Source organism: Larus michahellis, chromosome 18, assembly GCF_964199755.1.
Source record: "Larus michahellis chromosome 18, bLarMic1.1, whole genome shotgun sequence".
Lineage (NCBI taxonomy): Eukaryota > Metazoa > Chordata > Aves > Charadriiformes > Laridae > Larus > Larus michahellis.
In genome coordinates this window covers 1,127,476-1,142,277 of record NC_133913.1, presented here as the reverse complement: position 1 = coordinate 1,142,277, position 14,802 = coordinate 1,127,476, and the positions used below count along the sequence as shown (strand labels likewise).

The 14,802-nt window shown below is 69.0% G+C and overlaps 3 protein-coding genes across 6 annotated transcripts; 1 reads left to right on the top strand and 2 right to left on the bottom strand.

The window, feature by feature from the left end:
• Positions 1 to 20: 20 nt before the first annotated feature.
• Positions 21 to 3,363, top strand: LRRC46 (leucine rich repeat containing 46). Its single transcript, XM_074562160.1, has 8 exons — positions 21 to 509; positions 611 to 707; positions 801 to 909; positions 1,261 to 1,307; positions 1,499 to 1,608; positions 2,325 to 2,394; positions 2,668 to 2,828; positions 2,955 to 3,363. The coding sequence occupies exons 1-8, from the start codon at positions 251 to 253 to the stop codon at positions 3,344 to 3,346; spliced, it is 1,245 nt and encodes a 414-aa protein (XP_074418261.1). The 5' UTR covers positions 21 to 250; the 3' UTR covers positions 3,347 to 3,363.
• On the bottom strand, positions 3,333 to 6,018 carry SCRN2 (secernin 2). 4 transcript variants are annotated; one of them, XM_074562157.1, is made up of 9 exons: positions 5,972 to 6,018; positions 5,463 to 5,634; positions 5,190 to 5,371; positions 4,902 to 5,101; positions 4,605 to 4,820; positions 4,326 to 4,491; positions 4,049 to 4,226; positions 3,755 to 3,924; positions 3,333 to 3,635 (listed from the first exon to the last, which is right to left on the bottom strand). In XM_074562157.1, exons 2-8 carry the CDS (start codon positions 5,631 to 5,633, stop codon positions 3,766 to 3,768), a joined length of 1,272 nt encoding a protein of 423 aa, XP_074418258.1. In that variant the 5' UTR covers position 5,634; positions 5,972 to 6,018; the 3' UTR covers positions 3,333 to 3,635; positions 3,755 to 3,765. The 4 variants fall into 4 exon arrangements, with proteins under 4 accessions (XP_074418258.1, XP_074418259.1, XP_074418257.1 ...); XM_074562158.1 differs by having other exon boundaries at positions 5,463 to 5,543; XM_074562156.1 differs by having other exon boundaries at positions 3,333 to 3,924.
• A 4,284-nt stretch (positions 6,019 to 10,302) lies between these two features.
• On the bottom strand, positions 10,303 to 14,542 carry SP6 (Sp6 transcription factor). Its single transcript, XM_074562161.1, has 2 exons — positions 14,513 to 14,542; positions 10,303 to 11,435 (listed from the first exon to the last, which is right to left on the bottom strand). Exon 2 carries the CDS (start codon positions 11,404 to 11,406, stop codon positions 10,303 to 10,305), a length of 1,104 nt encoding a protein of 367 aa, XP_074418262.1. The 5' UTR covers positions 11,407 to 11,435; positions 14,513 to 14,542.
• Positions 14,543 to 14,802: the final 260 nt, after the last annotated feature.

The window sequence follows — 14,802 nt, the reverse complement described above, 5'->3', positions numbered from 1 at the left end:
GCCCCACCCCTTCCGGGGCCGCCCGTCTCCTAGCAACGGGCACGCTGCGGCCTGCGCCCCCGCCGCGGCCCGGCCCGGCCCTGCCCGGGGGTCTCTGTGTCCCCAGTCCGGGGGGCCTGCTCCCGGTGACCACCTCCAGCCCGGGGGTCTCTGTGCCCCTCAACCAGGGGGGCCTGGTCCCAGTGACCCACCCCCCCCCCGCCTCAGCCCAGGGCTCTCTGTGCCCCAATCCCGTGGGGGGTCTGGTCCCATGGTCCCCCCAGGTCCTGGGGTCTCTCTGCCTCATCTGGCAGTCCCAGCGCTGATCACCCCCAGCCCGGCAGTCCTGTCCTCACCGCCCGCCTTAGCCCACCGGTTCCTGCCCCCCATTGCCTCAGGACCCTTCCCCTTGCAGAGAGCGGTGGGGCCAGGCCAGCCCCCCCAACACAGCCACCCAAAGGCCCGAGGAAGGGACGAGGACCCAGACCACCTTCCTGCCATGGCTGGGCAGGGGGAGACCCTGCTTGGGGGTGAGTGAGCCATCATGGGCCCTGCTCATGTGTCAGCCTGGAGGGGTAGAGGTGGGCTGGACCCTGCTGGCCTGGGCCCCATCAGTCTGTGTTTCCCACAGCCCGTGAGCAGACGTCCCCAGGGGTGACGCTCACCAACAGCCTCATCGCCACGAGGAACCTGCCTCACCTGGTGGAGCCCCCGCGCCCAGAGAGCCGGTGAGGATCCGCACGGACCCCACCTTCACCACTCAGGCTGGCAGGGAGGGTCTCTGGGCACAAAGGACACCCCGAGCAACCCCCTTCCTCTAGATCCACAGAGCTGCTGTCCCCCTCGACCATCCGCTTGGATCGGGAAAACATCTGCACTATCGGGAGGCTCCAGAGCCTGAGGGAGATTCACAGCCTCTATCTGCAGCAGGTAAGGCACTGCGGGGGCAGCGGTGATCAGCCCTGGTCCTGCGGGGAAAGGCCTCCTTGGGGGGGACACAAACACCCCCAGTTGTGCTCCAGAATTTTGCTTCCCCGCATGGCCAGAGGAGCTGGCAGTGCTCCCCTCCGATGCCAGTGCCACCAACACAATTTGAGCGACGGTCTGCTATCAGCCTTTCGGTTCTCCCAAACTCCTGGGCTCCCCATACCTGCTCCGTAAAGCTCCCGCGGCAGTGGGTGGGACATTACGTTGCCTGTGTGAGGCTTGAGTGATACTGGGGCTCCCGAAGTCTGATTTTTCATGCAATGGAAAAACATTTTGCTTTTTTCTTTTTTTCAGAACCAAATTGAGAAGATCGAGAATCTGGTCTGCTTTCCCAACCTGCGGTACGGGCAGCTCCTGCCCACAGGGAGATCGCTTTCTGTGCTCAGAGGAGAGCAGGGCTCCCTTCTTCCCTCGGCAGAGCCAGCAGGGTTCAAGTTGCAGCCCCTGACAGCTTGATTATCGGGCTGGTTCGGACCCTGGGGGCCATGGTGCCCCCCCAGCCTCGTGCCACTGCCCTCCCTGTGCTCTGCAGGTTCCTCTCCCTGGCTGGCAACCGCATCCGCAGAGTGGAGAACCTACAGCTCCTGCGACACCTGCGTGTCCTGGACTTGTCCCACAACCAGATCCAGACGCTGGACCCAGGTAGGGAGCAAGAACAGGTCCGATGTGGCCTGGGTGTGCCCGAGAGGTCCCTCAGGTACTGGAGAAACGCTGGCAGACCCTTGGTCTGGGCTTTGCCAGGGCTTCTGGCCCCCAGGTCCCAGCTAGAGCCCCAGCAGAGCCACTCTGGGGCTGGCCTGCCTGTCCCAGCGTGACACCAGAGGAACCCTGTGGCCAGGTTTGAGGCGTCCCTGCTGCTGACAGACTCCAGGTGTCTGCTTCCACCTTGTGTCCTGCTTTGGCAGAACATTTCAAGCGGCTCCGATCAGACCTGGGGACTTCAACCTGCAGCAAAGCTGCTCCAGCCCTGACAGCCCTTCTTTCAGCCAGCTCCTCCTGTGGGTGATTTTTGGCAGAAGAGGAAAGGACAGAGGGATAATTATCTCTCTGTCTTCCTCTGTAGCATTCCTATTGTGGCACCAGGCCCTCTGCTTGCAGACAGGAGTAAGAAAGGGAATGGTGAGGGCCTGGGAAGGGGAAAACCCTCAGTTCTCACACGGGAGTGTGTATAATACACATTCCTGCCCTCCCTGCCTCAGTTTCCCCAGTCATGAGGTGCGAGACTGCTTCCCACGGTGGAGCTGTCGCCTCGGGAGTGGGTGAAGAGCTGCGGGAGACAGAGGGTGTGGGGTTTGGTGGAGGGGGGGGGCCTCAGGTCCCATCTCAGCACCTTTCTGCCTTCCCTTTGATCTCTGCAGACGAGCTGCCCCGCAGCCTCCGTCTCCTCGACTTAACGGGAAACGAATGCACCCACCAGCACGGCTACAGGTGGGCTGGGGGAGCCTGCGGGGGGGAGCGGAGGGGGAGAGCAAATCCCCCAAACCACACGAGCCCCTCAGCATTGTACAGCCCCCCCCAAATATCCAATACAGCCTGAGCCCCCCACCCAAACCCCAGAAATCTGAATCTCCGCCCAGGCCGGGCTGTGGGGTGGCTGTGTGGAGCGGTGCTGGCGGGGTTTGGTGCCACCCCAACCCGCTCCCAGCCCCGAGGCAATGCTGCCTGGCGGGGGTACATCTGCTCTTCCTTCGGTGCTTGCAGAGAGCTGGTGGTGGGAGCCCTGCCCCATCTCCTGCAGCTGGACGCCCAGCCCATCCATGGCGGTGTGTGTGAGGAAGAGGAGGAAGGCGGCTCTTCCAGCAGCGAGGACGAAGTTGACAAGTTGCTCTCTGAGCCGAGCGGCCCTTTCACTGCAGGCAAAGGTGCCCGGACTGAAGCAGGACATGTCGCGTGCTTGGGGCTTAAGCAGGCCAGTCCCTCTGTCCCCAAGGAGTGGCAGGGAGCCCAGCTGGCCGTGCCAGCTCTCCTGTAATTCTTTTCCCTGGCAGATTTCTTTGCGGATCTGCAGGAGGAGCTGGCTGGGCGCTCGCAGCAGAGGCGGAGGGAGTCCCTGAAGGAACACCAGACCCGTCTGGAAGAGCTGGAGGATCTGCGGGAGCGTCGGCGTCTGCTGCTGCCTGCTGCAGCGCTGAGCCCAGGCAGGGGCAGAGCAGCCCCAGGCCCCAGGCGGTCTCAGTCCCCTCCCCAGGCGAAACTGGGGACACAGCTGCCACCCCTGCCAGGACCTGGCAGGCAGCACGCCTGCCTGCAGCCCCAGCGAGCTCCCGGCAGGAGCCAGCCACGGACCAAGCCTCTGGAGGAAACTCACACCAAAGGAGCAAGAAATAGGCAGTTACCCGCAATACCCCACGCCAGGACGGCACCGCGCAGTTGCAATTAAAGCCTCTTTATTCCTACACCGATGTGCCTGCTGCCACGGCGCCACCAGCCCTGCAGCAGCCCCGGAGGGGCCAAGCACAGGCAGCTCTGCCTGACGGTGGGAAAAGACATACCGAGTGGCAGGCAGGACTGCAAATCCCACTCCACATCCCTCTTCTTCCCCCTGCCCTCGCGTTTGAGGCCACGGCCACCTCTCAAAAGTGCCAATTCCTCCGGGGCAAGTTAGGGGGCTGGAGGCTCCGCACCTCCAGGCAGAGCTGGAGATGCCGGTTGAGCTGTTCCCCACCGTGCTGTCAGCGGCAGATCCGTGGTGGGAGGAGGTGAGGAGCCAGGCCCCGACACTGGGAAGGTTTTCTCATCCGCTATCCAGGAACAATGCTGGGTCGGGGCGAGGGGCAAGCCCACCCACCTGCACAGGGTTTATGTGTAAAACTTCATCTCTGCCTCCACACAGTCGAAGAACAGGTCAGCCAGCTCCTCTTGGGGGTGGGCCACCAACCCCCCCAGCAGCGCGTTCATCCCCTCCAGACCCTGCTTCTCCAGGTCCCGCAGCGTCTGCAGGAGCTTCTGGCCCCACTCCTGGCGGGGTGAGGGAGGGAGGAGAGCTGAGACCGGGTGCCCTCAGGGAATTCCACGGCCTCCCACATCACCAGGGAGAGTGAGGGTCCCGGGGCAGCGGCAGCTGGGGAAGGGTCTGTGGTACCTGGTCCCTCTCCATCAGCTCCAGCGCCGCCTGATGCCGGCGGTAGAGCTCGTGCCGCCGATCAACCGTGCTCTGGAACCGTGGGATCTGCTTGGCGGGGTCGTCACGGAAGGTGGGAGACCTCACCTGTGGCACGGGCTTGATGTTGGCCACGAAGACGAAGGGCTTGAAGACGGACCTGCCGGAGAGGAGCGCCAGGGTGCTGGGACCAGCCAGCGCGAGGACAGATGCTGCTCCCTGGGGACGCTCCCATGGCATTGCTGTCCCCTGTCCTCACCTGGAGGGATCAGGGGTGGCCGTGAAGAAGTGGACGCAGGGCAAGGCAGGGTCCTGGGGCAGCACGGACACCATGCTGCCTGCCGTGCGGAAGCCCTCCGAGTCCACGCAGATCCCACTGTCCTTGTCCCGCAGGATGGCCATGAACGTCTCCGCTGTAATGTGACCTGGCGGGCAAGGCAGAGATCAGCCGCAGCCATGGCTGCTGTGGCCACGGGGAGCGTGGAGACGCCGGGATGAGCCATGGGTGGCCGTCCCCCTCCCCTGTCCCTGTCCCCACCTGCGTGCTGCCGCAGCAGCTCCTTGCCGGCGCGGTAGCGGGCCTTGGCAGCCTCCATGCGGGCGGGCTGGTGCGGCAGGGAGAAGACCTCAGCGAAGCTGAACTCGCCATCTCCGCTCCACCAGCCCTGGCTGCGGGCTCGCTGCCGCAGCCCCGCATGCTCGGCCGTGATCTCCCTCCCGATGCTGAGCTGGTTGGAGATGTTGCGGCTGCCCTCTGCGAAAGCCGGAGGTGGGGTCAGGCTTAGAGGGGGAGACAGGACTCCCCATCTGCCCAGTATAACCAGTGCCCGCTCACCTCGGATCTGCTGGGCTGCCCAGTACCGGCCAGCCGTCTCCAGCACCCAGGCCTCGGTGCGGTCAGCCAGCAGGAAGGTGTTGTGGTAGACGAAGGACACCGGCTCCTCCTTGCAGCTCCCGCCCTGACCGTAGCGCTCCAGCAGCGCCGTGATCACCTCCAGAGCCTCCCGGGCAGAGCTGCCCCGCTCCAAACCCAGCCTGCCGCACCGGCAGCACCCCGTCGGCTGGCGGTGGGGGACGGCGTGGGGCAGCCAGGGCTATGGGGGGAACACGCCACGGTCCTCACCTCACCAGGTCCATCCCCAGCAGCGCCTCGTCCTCCCCCACGGGCTCACGGGTCCAGACGCCCTCATTGCCCACGCAGACGCCGTGCTCGTTGGCACCCATCTCGGCACCCCACAGCCAGGCGGGACAGCTCAGCACCACCGCATGGGTCCTCTCTGCTTGCTCGATCTCCAGGTAGGTGCACTGTAGGGAGGGGGGACGCAGAGCGGGGCTGAGACCTGGCACACTCAGTGCACCATCCCCTGTAGCCAACCTGGCCCCAGCATGGTCTCACCTGGACTTTGTCCCCGGGTTGGTGGATGGCGGCGGGGACGTAGATGATCTCCTGGACCTCATGGCGCGGCCGGTCGGCGTTCTTGCCAAAGATGACGGCGGGTGTCGCAGTGTGTGGCGGTAGCGCCACGAAGCAGTCGCAGGATGAGGGCGCGGGATCCCACCCTGCCATCCTAAACCGGGCGGAGGGGATGGGGCACCAACGGGGACGTCACCCCCTTGTCTCTGTCCTGGATGTGTCCCCAGGGTCGCTTTGGGGCTGGTAGATGTGAGGACACGGGGATCGGGGCGGTGGGGGGGCGGTTTGACGTCGTCTTTGCACCGGGGGGGACATGAGGGACCCCATCCCGGCGTGGCCTGGGGGGCACCTTCTGCCCCGGGACCCCGCAGCTCTGCACCGACCGGAGACCCCCGCCCGCACAGTCCCGATTCCCGAGACCCCCTGCACCGACCGCGACGGGACCCCCGCCCGCATAGCCCCGGTTCCCGGGACCCCACTGGCCCACGGACCTGCCGCCGCTCCTGCACTGCCGCCGCCCGGTCCCGCCTCCCCCGTCCCGTCCGGGCGACGGCGGCGCCCCGTGGCCGGAGGCCGCACGGCGGCAGCGGGCGGGAACCGGCACCGGCAGCCCCGCGGGGCGGACGGGACACCAGACCCGGAGACGGGGGTCCCGGTTCGTCCCCCGTGGGGCAGGGACGGGGGACACGGGTGTGAGCTGGGGGGGGTTCCCGTGGGGCAGAGCCCCCCGTGGGCAGCATCCCTGAGGGCAGCACACCGAGTGGGTACCACCCTCCGTGGGCACCATCTCGGGTGGGTAGTACCCACCGCGGGCAGCATCGCCGTTGGTAGCACCCCCCCGTGGGCAGAACCCCCCGTGGGCAGCACCCCGGGTGGGTAGTACCCCTCCGTGGGCAGAACGCCGGGTGGGTAGTGTCCCCCGTAGGCAGCATCCCCGTGGGTGGCACCCTTCGTGGGCAGTACCCCGGGTAGGTAGTACCCCCTGCGGGTAGCATCCCCCGTGGGCAACACCCCGGGTATCAGCTGTGGGCAGCTGCCCTGTGGGCAGCACCACCACGGGCAGCACCGTCCGTGGGCAACACCCCGGGTGGATAGCACTCCCCTGGGGGCAGCATCTCGGGTGGGTAGTACCCCCCCGTGCGCGGCACCCCCGTATGCAGCACCCCGGGTGGGTAGTTTCTCCCATGGGCAGCATCCCCATGGGCAGCACCACGGGTGGGTAGTACCCCCTGCGGGGAGCATCCCCCGTGGGCAGCACCCCTGTGGGTGGCACCCCCCATGGGCAGCATCTCGGATGGGTAGTACCCACCATGGGCAACACCGCCCGTGGGCAGCACCCCGGGTGGGTAGTGTCCCCCCATAGGCAGCACCCCCGTGGTTGGCACCCCCCCGTGGGCAGCATCCCCGCGGGTAGTACCCCCTGCGGGTAGCATCCTCTGTGGGCAGCACCCCGGGCGGGTAGCGCACCCCGGGTGGGTAGTGTCCCCCATGGGCAGCACCCCCGTGGGCAGCACCCGCGTGGGCAGCGCCCAGCGCGGCACGCCCGCCCCGCGGTATGCGGGCAGACCTGCCGGGCAGCGCCCTGCCCCCGGGGGGGACCCTGGGCGCCTGCCCGGCGCGTCCCGGCCTGCGGGGCCGGGCCGGAGGGGTGCAGCCCACTGCGGGGGGGGGGGTTCACCCGGCTCAGCCCCCACCCAGCCAGCACCCTCCTGCATCCCCATCCCGAGCAGCAGGGTGAGGGTCGGGGTGCCGGACGCCCGGGTCCCTGAGCAGTGACGGAGCCGGAGAGCCGGAGCGTGGAAAACACGCGGCGTTTATTCCAGTACAAAACCCAAACCCACAGCCCCGCAGCCTCTTCGCAGCACAAACGCTCCCCTCGTCAGGCGGGGGGCACCCCTCGCCCCCCGGCCGCAGCACCCCTCAGGCCACACTGCTCCCCTTCACCCCCTCAGCCGCCCCCCTCGCCCGGGGCTCCATGGGGGCCGCCCGGGGCCCCCGTCTGGGCCGGTCCCTCCCTGCCCCGGGGAGGCGGCTCGGGGGTGGGAGACGCGGCGGTTCGGGGCGCGGGGCCGGGATCCCCACGCCGCAGCAGGCTGGACTGGTTTTGGCGGGTGGGAGTCGGCCTCCGTCCTTCCCCACCCGGTTTTACAGCCTTCATTGCCCCATCGCGGCAGGCAGGGCCCCGGGGTGGGAGGGGGGGTGGGGGGGTGCGGGGGCAGAGCACACCCGGGGCCCCTCCTCGCAGCCCCCCGGCTCTGAGCAGCTCGGCGAGGCTGAGCCCCGAGCCCCGGCATCGCCGTGGGACCCCCTGCTTGGCGGTTCCCTCCCCAGCCCACCCTTGGGGTGCTCCCAGGGCAGCCCCCCCTAAACCTGCCCTGGCTGCTGCGGCATGGGGGTCTCCCGACACGCCAGAGCCTCTGGCCACTGCCAAGAGCCGGGCTTGGCTACCAAAATCCAATGGGCCACCAGCACGATGCTGCGGCACCCCAGGGAGGGTCCCAAGCCCCTCCGGGGTCCCCTCAGGAGATGAAATCTTGGCCGGGGGGACACCAAGAGGGAATTTTGTGCTGGAAAAGGCAAATGCCGGAGTCGGGGACATCCTTCGAGAGCTGCGGGCAGCCCAGGTCACCCGAATCCAGCAGCGGGATGGTCGTGACCGTGCCGGGGCTGGGGACGCGTCCCTGCGGACCCTCCCAGTGAGACTTCACCTCGTTCTGGGTTTCCCCAGCCCCATGGCTCATCCCCAGCCCCACAGCACAGTGGGGCTGCCATCAGCCCCTCGCGCGCCGATGGGGATAGGGACAGGGACAGGGACAGGGACAGGGATGGGACCCTGTGAGGGGTTCTACCCCCCCTTCCCCATCCACAAGGCCCACGGCCACAGCTTTGGCCCGAGACGTCCACTCTGCCCGAGCAGCAAAGCCTGGCTTCACCTTAATAAAATAATAATAATTAATAATAATAATAATTAATAATTAATAATAATAATAAAACAATCAAAACCGAAGGCCTTGGGGCGCCCTCTGGGCACGGACCCCACTTGACTTCACCTCCACCCCTTCCCCCCCAGACCTCAGGGTGCTCCGAGCCCGGGCAGCCCCCACAGCCCCCGACACGGCCCCCCCAGAGCCCCCAGGCTGGGGCCATGCTGGGAGATCGGCCCCTCCCAAATCTCCCCCCTCCCTGGATTCCCAACTGGTGTGAACTGGTGCCGGCTGTGGGGCAGAGCCGGGGGAGGCCCAGGTGCCCCGAGCAGCCTGCAAGCCCCATCCCACCCAGCCCCAGCACTGCCCCCCAAGACCCCCCCCCCAGGTCCCGGTTTCAGCATGTCCTTCTGTGTCCAAGGGGTTCTGCCAAAATCGGGGGGATAAGACCCAAAAGGTCCAAAAAATGAGTTCCATGGACTGTCAACCAGGGGTAAAGGACAGACACGGGGTCCCCTGGGGAAAGGGAGACGGTCCCAGGGGAGGAAAGATACAGGGTCCCTGGGGGGGGAATGCCCCAGGGTGTCCCCGGGAGATACAGGGACCCAGGAAGGGACAGCTATGGGGTCCCCGGGGGGACAGGCAGCATGCATGGGGGGACAGGCAGAGGTCCCCTGGAGATATTGGATCCCGGGGAGGGACGGCTACAGGGCCACAGGGGGACAGGCAGCATGCACAGGGGGACAGCGGGGGTCCCCTGGAGATATGGGGTCCCCAAGGGGCCTGTAGCACACGCAGGGGGATGGCTGCAGTCCCCAAGGGGGTCCCCAGGGAGGGACGGCAATGGGATTCCCAGGGGACAGGCAGCATCTCTGGGGGGGATCCCCCGCAGTGATGGGGTCCCTGGGGAGGGACGGCCACGAGGTGCCGGGGAGGGAGGTGGGGGTCGCGGGGCGGCGGGCAGCGTGGCCATGCCAGGCCGGAGGAATGCGGCCGTCCCGGCTCTCCCGGGGCCGCGGCCGCCCGGTGTGCGCTTCCCGCCCGGGGCCGCGGCAGTGGGTGTGGGAAAGCTGCAGGTGTGCGCTTGGGCAACCGCCCGCCGCCCCGCCACGCGCCCGCCGCCGGCCCCACGGCCCCCCACGGCTCACATTCAAGCAGGACTTTTTTTTTTTTTTCCCCATTTTAACCATGATTTGGGACAAAAAAAAAGGGCTTCAAACCCCCAAGCCCCCAGCCAAAGCGGGGCTCCATGGGATGCGGGACCCCCGCCAGCCCAGCATCCCCAGGTGGGGCAGGGGGCCTTGGGCACACCCCGAGCCCACTGGCAACCCCTCGGGGTGCCAAAACCTCATGGCTGGTGAAAGAGCGGGGCTGGCACGGGGGGGCCGAGCCCGGGACGCCAAGAGTTTGGGGGGAACCACGAGGAGGGGGCCGGGGGGCTGCGGCTGCCCTCCCCGAGAGAAGGCTCCCGGGTTTCTCCTCTCTCCCTTTCTCCTTCTCCTTCCTCCCCTGTGGGGCTGGACGTGCCCGGGCAGCGCCTGCTCCTTCGGCTCCCATTGATGTTCCTCCCAAACAGCCCCGCCGCCTGCCAGCAGCCTCCCGAAAAAAAAGATTTGGGAAGCCGGGGGAGGACGGGGAGGGGGGGAAACCGGGGCGGGAGAGCGGGAGCGGGACAAGTGAAACCGCCGCGGGGCAGCTCCGGCTCCGGCGCTCCCCAACCGGCACCGGGGCTGTGCCACCGGCGTGTCCCCCCCCCCACCTTCGCCACCGCTTCGAGCACAAGGTGCCAGCCCTGCGCCCCCCACCCCACCCCAACACCCTTCGGAGACCGGCCCCGAAAGGTCCCCCCGGCCCTCTCCCCACCTCCATCCATGTCCCCCCCGCCGGTGCTCAGCGGCTCAGTTTGTGGGGGCGGCGTTACCCCCCTCGGGCTCCCTCTTGCCTCCCTTGCCGGCCGATGGGTCCCCGCTGCCCTTGACCTCGGGTTCTCCCCCGTCCTTGCCCCCATCGTGCGTCTTCATGTGTTTGCCCAGGTGGTCGCTGCGCATGAAGACGCGGCCGCAGACGGGGCAGGCGAATTTCTTGGCGCCGGTGTGGGTCTGGAGGTGCCGCTGCAGCTCGTCGGAGCGGGTGAAGCGTTTGCCGCAGAAGAGCCAGTTGCAGACGAAGGGCCGGTCGCCGCTGTGCCAGCGCAGGTGGGCTTTCAGGTGGGAGGTCTTGGCGTAGGCTTTCCCGCAGCCGGGGATGTGGCAGTTGTGTAGGTGCTTGCGTTTCACCCCCTCGGGGCAGGGACCCCCCCTTTCCGCCTCCTGGCAGTTGGGGCAGCGACACGCCGCTTGCCCCCCACCCCGCGGCACAGCCCGACGGGCACCCTTGGGCCGCCCGCCGCCCTCCACCTCCGGCCCCCGGGGCTCAGGGGGTCCCTCCAGCGCCTTCGCCCCCTCCGGTCCCAGGAGGTGCTGGGTAGGGGGGGGCAGCAAGTGGGCAGGGGGGGTGCAGAGCTGGTGCTCCCCTCCACCGTACCCCCCCAGGGTCGGTGGCAGCCCGGGGTGTCCGGGCACCTGCAGCCCCCCTCCCTGCCCGGGGGGCAGCTCCATCCAGCTGGCTCCGGCGTGGAGATCCCACCAGTTGACGCCTCCCTCCTCGCCAGGGGGGCCAGGATGGGGGGGCCGAAACCAGGGCTCATAGGGATGCGCCATGTCCGGGGCGGCCGGCAGCAGCTTGGTGTAGGCTCCGGAGGCGGCGGGGCCGTCGGTGGGCAGCTCTAACCGCGGGGGGCCATGGGGCTCGTAGGTGCCGGGGGCGGCGAAGGCGGCAGCGGCGTCGGGACCCGCCAGCGGCAGCTCCGGGGGGGGCAGAGGGGAGGCGAAGTCAGTGGGCCCCGCTGCGGTGCTGCCGTGGGGCTGGAAGGGCTGCAGCGGCTGGAGGTCCAGGGGGGTCGGGGAGGCGCGGGGAGCGTCGGAGGGCTGGGTCCCCAGGGAGCCGCAGACCGCTGTGAGCATGGCCGAGCGGGGCGGAGGCGCAGACAGACCTGCAGGGCCAAGAGGGACGGGCGGGGAGGGGGGAAGAGAAGAGGTGTCAGAAGAGGGGGGGCACACCGGCACAGGGAGGGGTTTGGCACTGGCACAGCTCCAGCACCGATTCCCGTCCCGACGTGCCACAGGCGACAGCGTCCCTAGTGCCCATCACCCCATCACCCACAATTTGGGGGACACCCCCATCCCACCGAGGGGGTTTCTCTGCTCCGCAGCCCGCTGTGACACCAGGACGGTGGTGCCACGAGGGGGTCACCCCTTGGCACCCATCCCCATGCCCCTGTGGACCCTGTGCCGGCCCCCAGCACAGCTCTGGTGCCGGTGGCCCAAAGGGGTCAGTGCCCAATTCCAAAATCTAAGGAAGCTGCCAGCATCTGCCTCATCACCCCCCCGACCGTGTCCCTCCAAGACAGCTGGAGTCCCCAAGAGCGGCGTCCCCAAGCCTTTGCCCTAACCACGGGGGGGACACGGCACCCACGAGGCCACCCCAGTTCTCCTCCACGCCAGCTGAGCTGGGAAACCATCGCCCCCATCTCTACTCCTGCCCCAAGCCCCCAGCCCGGCACGGAGCACCCCGGCTGCCGGGGGGCCAAAACGCAGCCGGGGGGGGCGGGGGGGAAGGTGCACCCCCAGGGTGGCTGCAGCAGGATGGGGGAGCGGAGCTGGCTGCGGGGAGGCAGTGGAGCCCCAGGGCCGAGCCACCGGCAGCCCTTTGAAGCCAGTGCCTTCGCCCGCGGCCCCAGACCCCCGGGGCACCTGCTGCACCCCCGGACCCCCAGGCACCCGCTGCCTCCACAGCACGGCGGCCGTGACTCACCGGGAGCTGTGCAAACCCCACTGGGGACGGGCCCCACCCCGGTGTCGAAATCCACCTGCTACCACTGGCTCCCGCCCCCCGACTTCCCACCGGCGCCGTGGTGGGGGGCGGCTGAGACCACCCTCCCCGCAGACCCCCACTGTCCCCTCCCGCCACTGGCGCCTGCTCCCAGCCACCCCCACGCTGTCCCCCCTGGCTCCCTGCCACCCCCCGGCACAGGGCAGGGACAGACCCCCAGGGAGCACCAGGGGGACACCAAAGCTTTTGGAGTGGGGAATCCCCCGCGCAAAGGGGCTGGACCCCCAGAGCCCCCCGATCCCCAGCACTATGAGTCCAGGGCAGGGAGGGGGTCCCCAGCACTGAAGACCCCCACCTGTATGGGGACACCGTTTTCCCCTGCCAGGCAGCGCTGGGGAGGGCAGTGGGACCCCAAGGTGTGGGGCGGGAGCTGGGGGGACCCAAAATCAGCCCGACGAGACCCACCTCCACCTGCGATACTGACACCCGTGGGGGCTCGGCCTCGAGCCGGTGCTGGGGCGGCTGTGGGTGGGACGAGCCGCCCAGGGCTGGCAGCCCGAGCAGGTTTCGGGGTGCTGCTCCCCAGGGGGGGCTCAGCTCTGCCCACCCCAATCCTGGTGGGGGTTTGGCACCAATTAAAGAGGACAGCTCCTGGGGACTGTCCCTGCCTCCTGGGGACACCAGTGGGGTAGGTGACAGCTGGCACTGAGGGGGGGTCATGACTCCCACCCAGCGTTGGTCCCCAGCGGGGTCCCAAGACCCCCAGCCCCCTGCTCCCCGTGGGTGCCAGATTGGGGCCACAACCACAAACTGACACAGTGATGGCCCTTTGTGGGGTTACACAGTGGCAGTCTGCACTGCACAGCGCCCCTCCCCTCCGAGATCCGGGGACGGAGAGGACCTGGCAGGGATGTCCTCCAGCCCCCCAACCCCCACGGGAGGAGTTGGGACCCTCAGTGGGGACCCAGGCAGGTCCCACCCGACGCAGACCTGTCACGGCCAAACCACGGCGAGATCCAGGCAGCGATGGCCACGGCTGTCCCTGTGCACCCCTCTCCCAAACGTCCCTCTCGGCTCGGGGGTTCCACTGGGACCGAGCCCCCCCCGCCACGACCCCACCATTGGCAGCGAGACCCACAGCCGGGTCCCACCACCTCCACCGCGGCTACACCCCGTCCTGCTCCGAAGCCAGGGAATGGGGACCAGCGCTGGGCTGGGGGAGCTGGGGGGGACCCCCCGTCGCTAGCCCTGCCCGGCTGCCCCAGCCACGCGTGGAGACTCCCGAGGTGTTTTTTTCCATCCGGGAATGACGACAAAAATCCCCAGGGGCCCTCAGCGTCCGTTCCCCCCCCTCCCCTCCCTGGCGGGGCTCGGCGACGCGTTGGCCATTTTACCGCAGGGAAACTGAGGCAGCGGCGGGTGATGCGTCCCCGTGAGTCACGGTCCCGGCTGGGCAGAGGCGGCTCTGCCCGTCTCCCAGCCCCAGCCGGTGCCTCGCCCCGCGGCGGGGCTGGGCGAGCGCTGCCCGCAGCCCTCGGCCCCGGCCGGCCCCGCGGAGCCCCGACGGGTGGGTCGGGGACGTGGTCGGGGCCGTGCTTTTGGGGTGATGCTGCGGGTTTGGGGTGATGCCGCGGGTTGGGGGGCGATGCCATGAGTTCGGGGGTGATGCCGCGGGTTTTGGGGGTGATGCCGTGGGTTCGGGGCGATGCCGCGGGTTCGGGGCGATGCTGCCGTCTCGCCGCGCTCGCCGCACCGCCCAGCCCACAGCAACGCTCCCCGCGGCCGGAGCGAAACTCCCCGGGGCTTTGTTGGCGGGAGGGGGGACACGGGGACAGGGCCGGGGACGGCGCGGGGGGGCTCAGCCGCTTCGCACCAGGGCTTGGCACCGGCGCAGGGTCCCTGCGGGGCGGCGGTGGGGGGGGGACCCGGCCCCGTGGGAGGGGGCTTCGCTCTGTGAGTGGGGGGCGAGGGCAGGGCGTCGCGGGAGGCGAAGGGGCCGGGAGCCTCGGGGCTCGGTGGCCAGTGGACGCGGCGGGGCGGCAAGCAAAGACTTGCCGGGGCTGGGCCGGGCCGGGCCGGCGGAGTCGCCAGCAGCACGTTCCCAGCCGCCGGCCGGGGCGGCCGCGGCACCGTCATCCGGCCCGGGGGTCCCCGCCGTCGGTCGCCGCCGTCGCCCACCCTCCCGCCGCGCCGGCCGTCGGGGCGATGGAGGCGGGCGGGCGCCGGGGGGGTACGTACGGGTCTAGCGGCAGCGAGCTCCCGGCGGCTCCGTCCTCATCGGCGTGGCGTGGGCGCTGGCTCCCGAGGGGACCCCGAGGGACCCGCGCGGCTCCCCAGGGACGGGGCACCCACTGGGCCGGGCGAGCAGGAATGGCTGGGTCCCAGCCCGGCTCCCGGCTCTTCCCTCCTCCCCACCGTCCCAGCTCCTCCCTCCCCGGCCCAGGTGATTTTAACCCTTGGAGGCAGAGCCCCAGCCCCGCCGCTTGACAGGAGCCTGGTCCCGGTCCCAGGATCCGGCGCATGAAAGC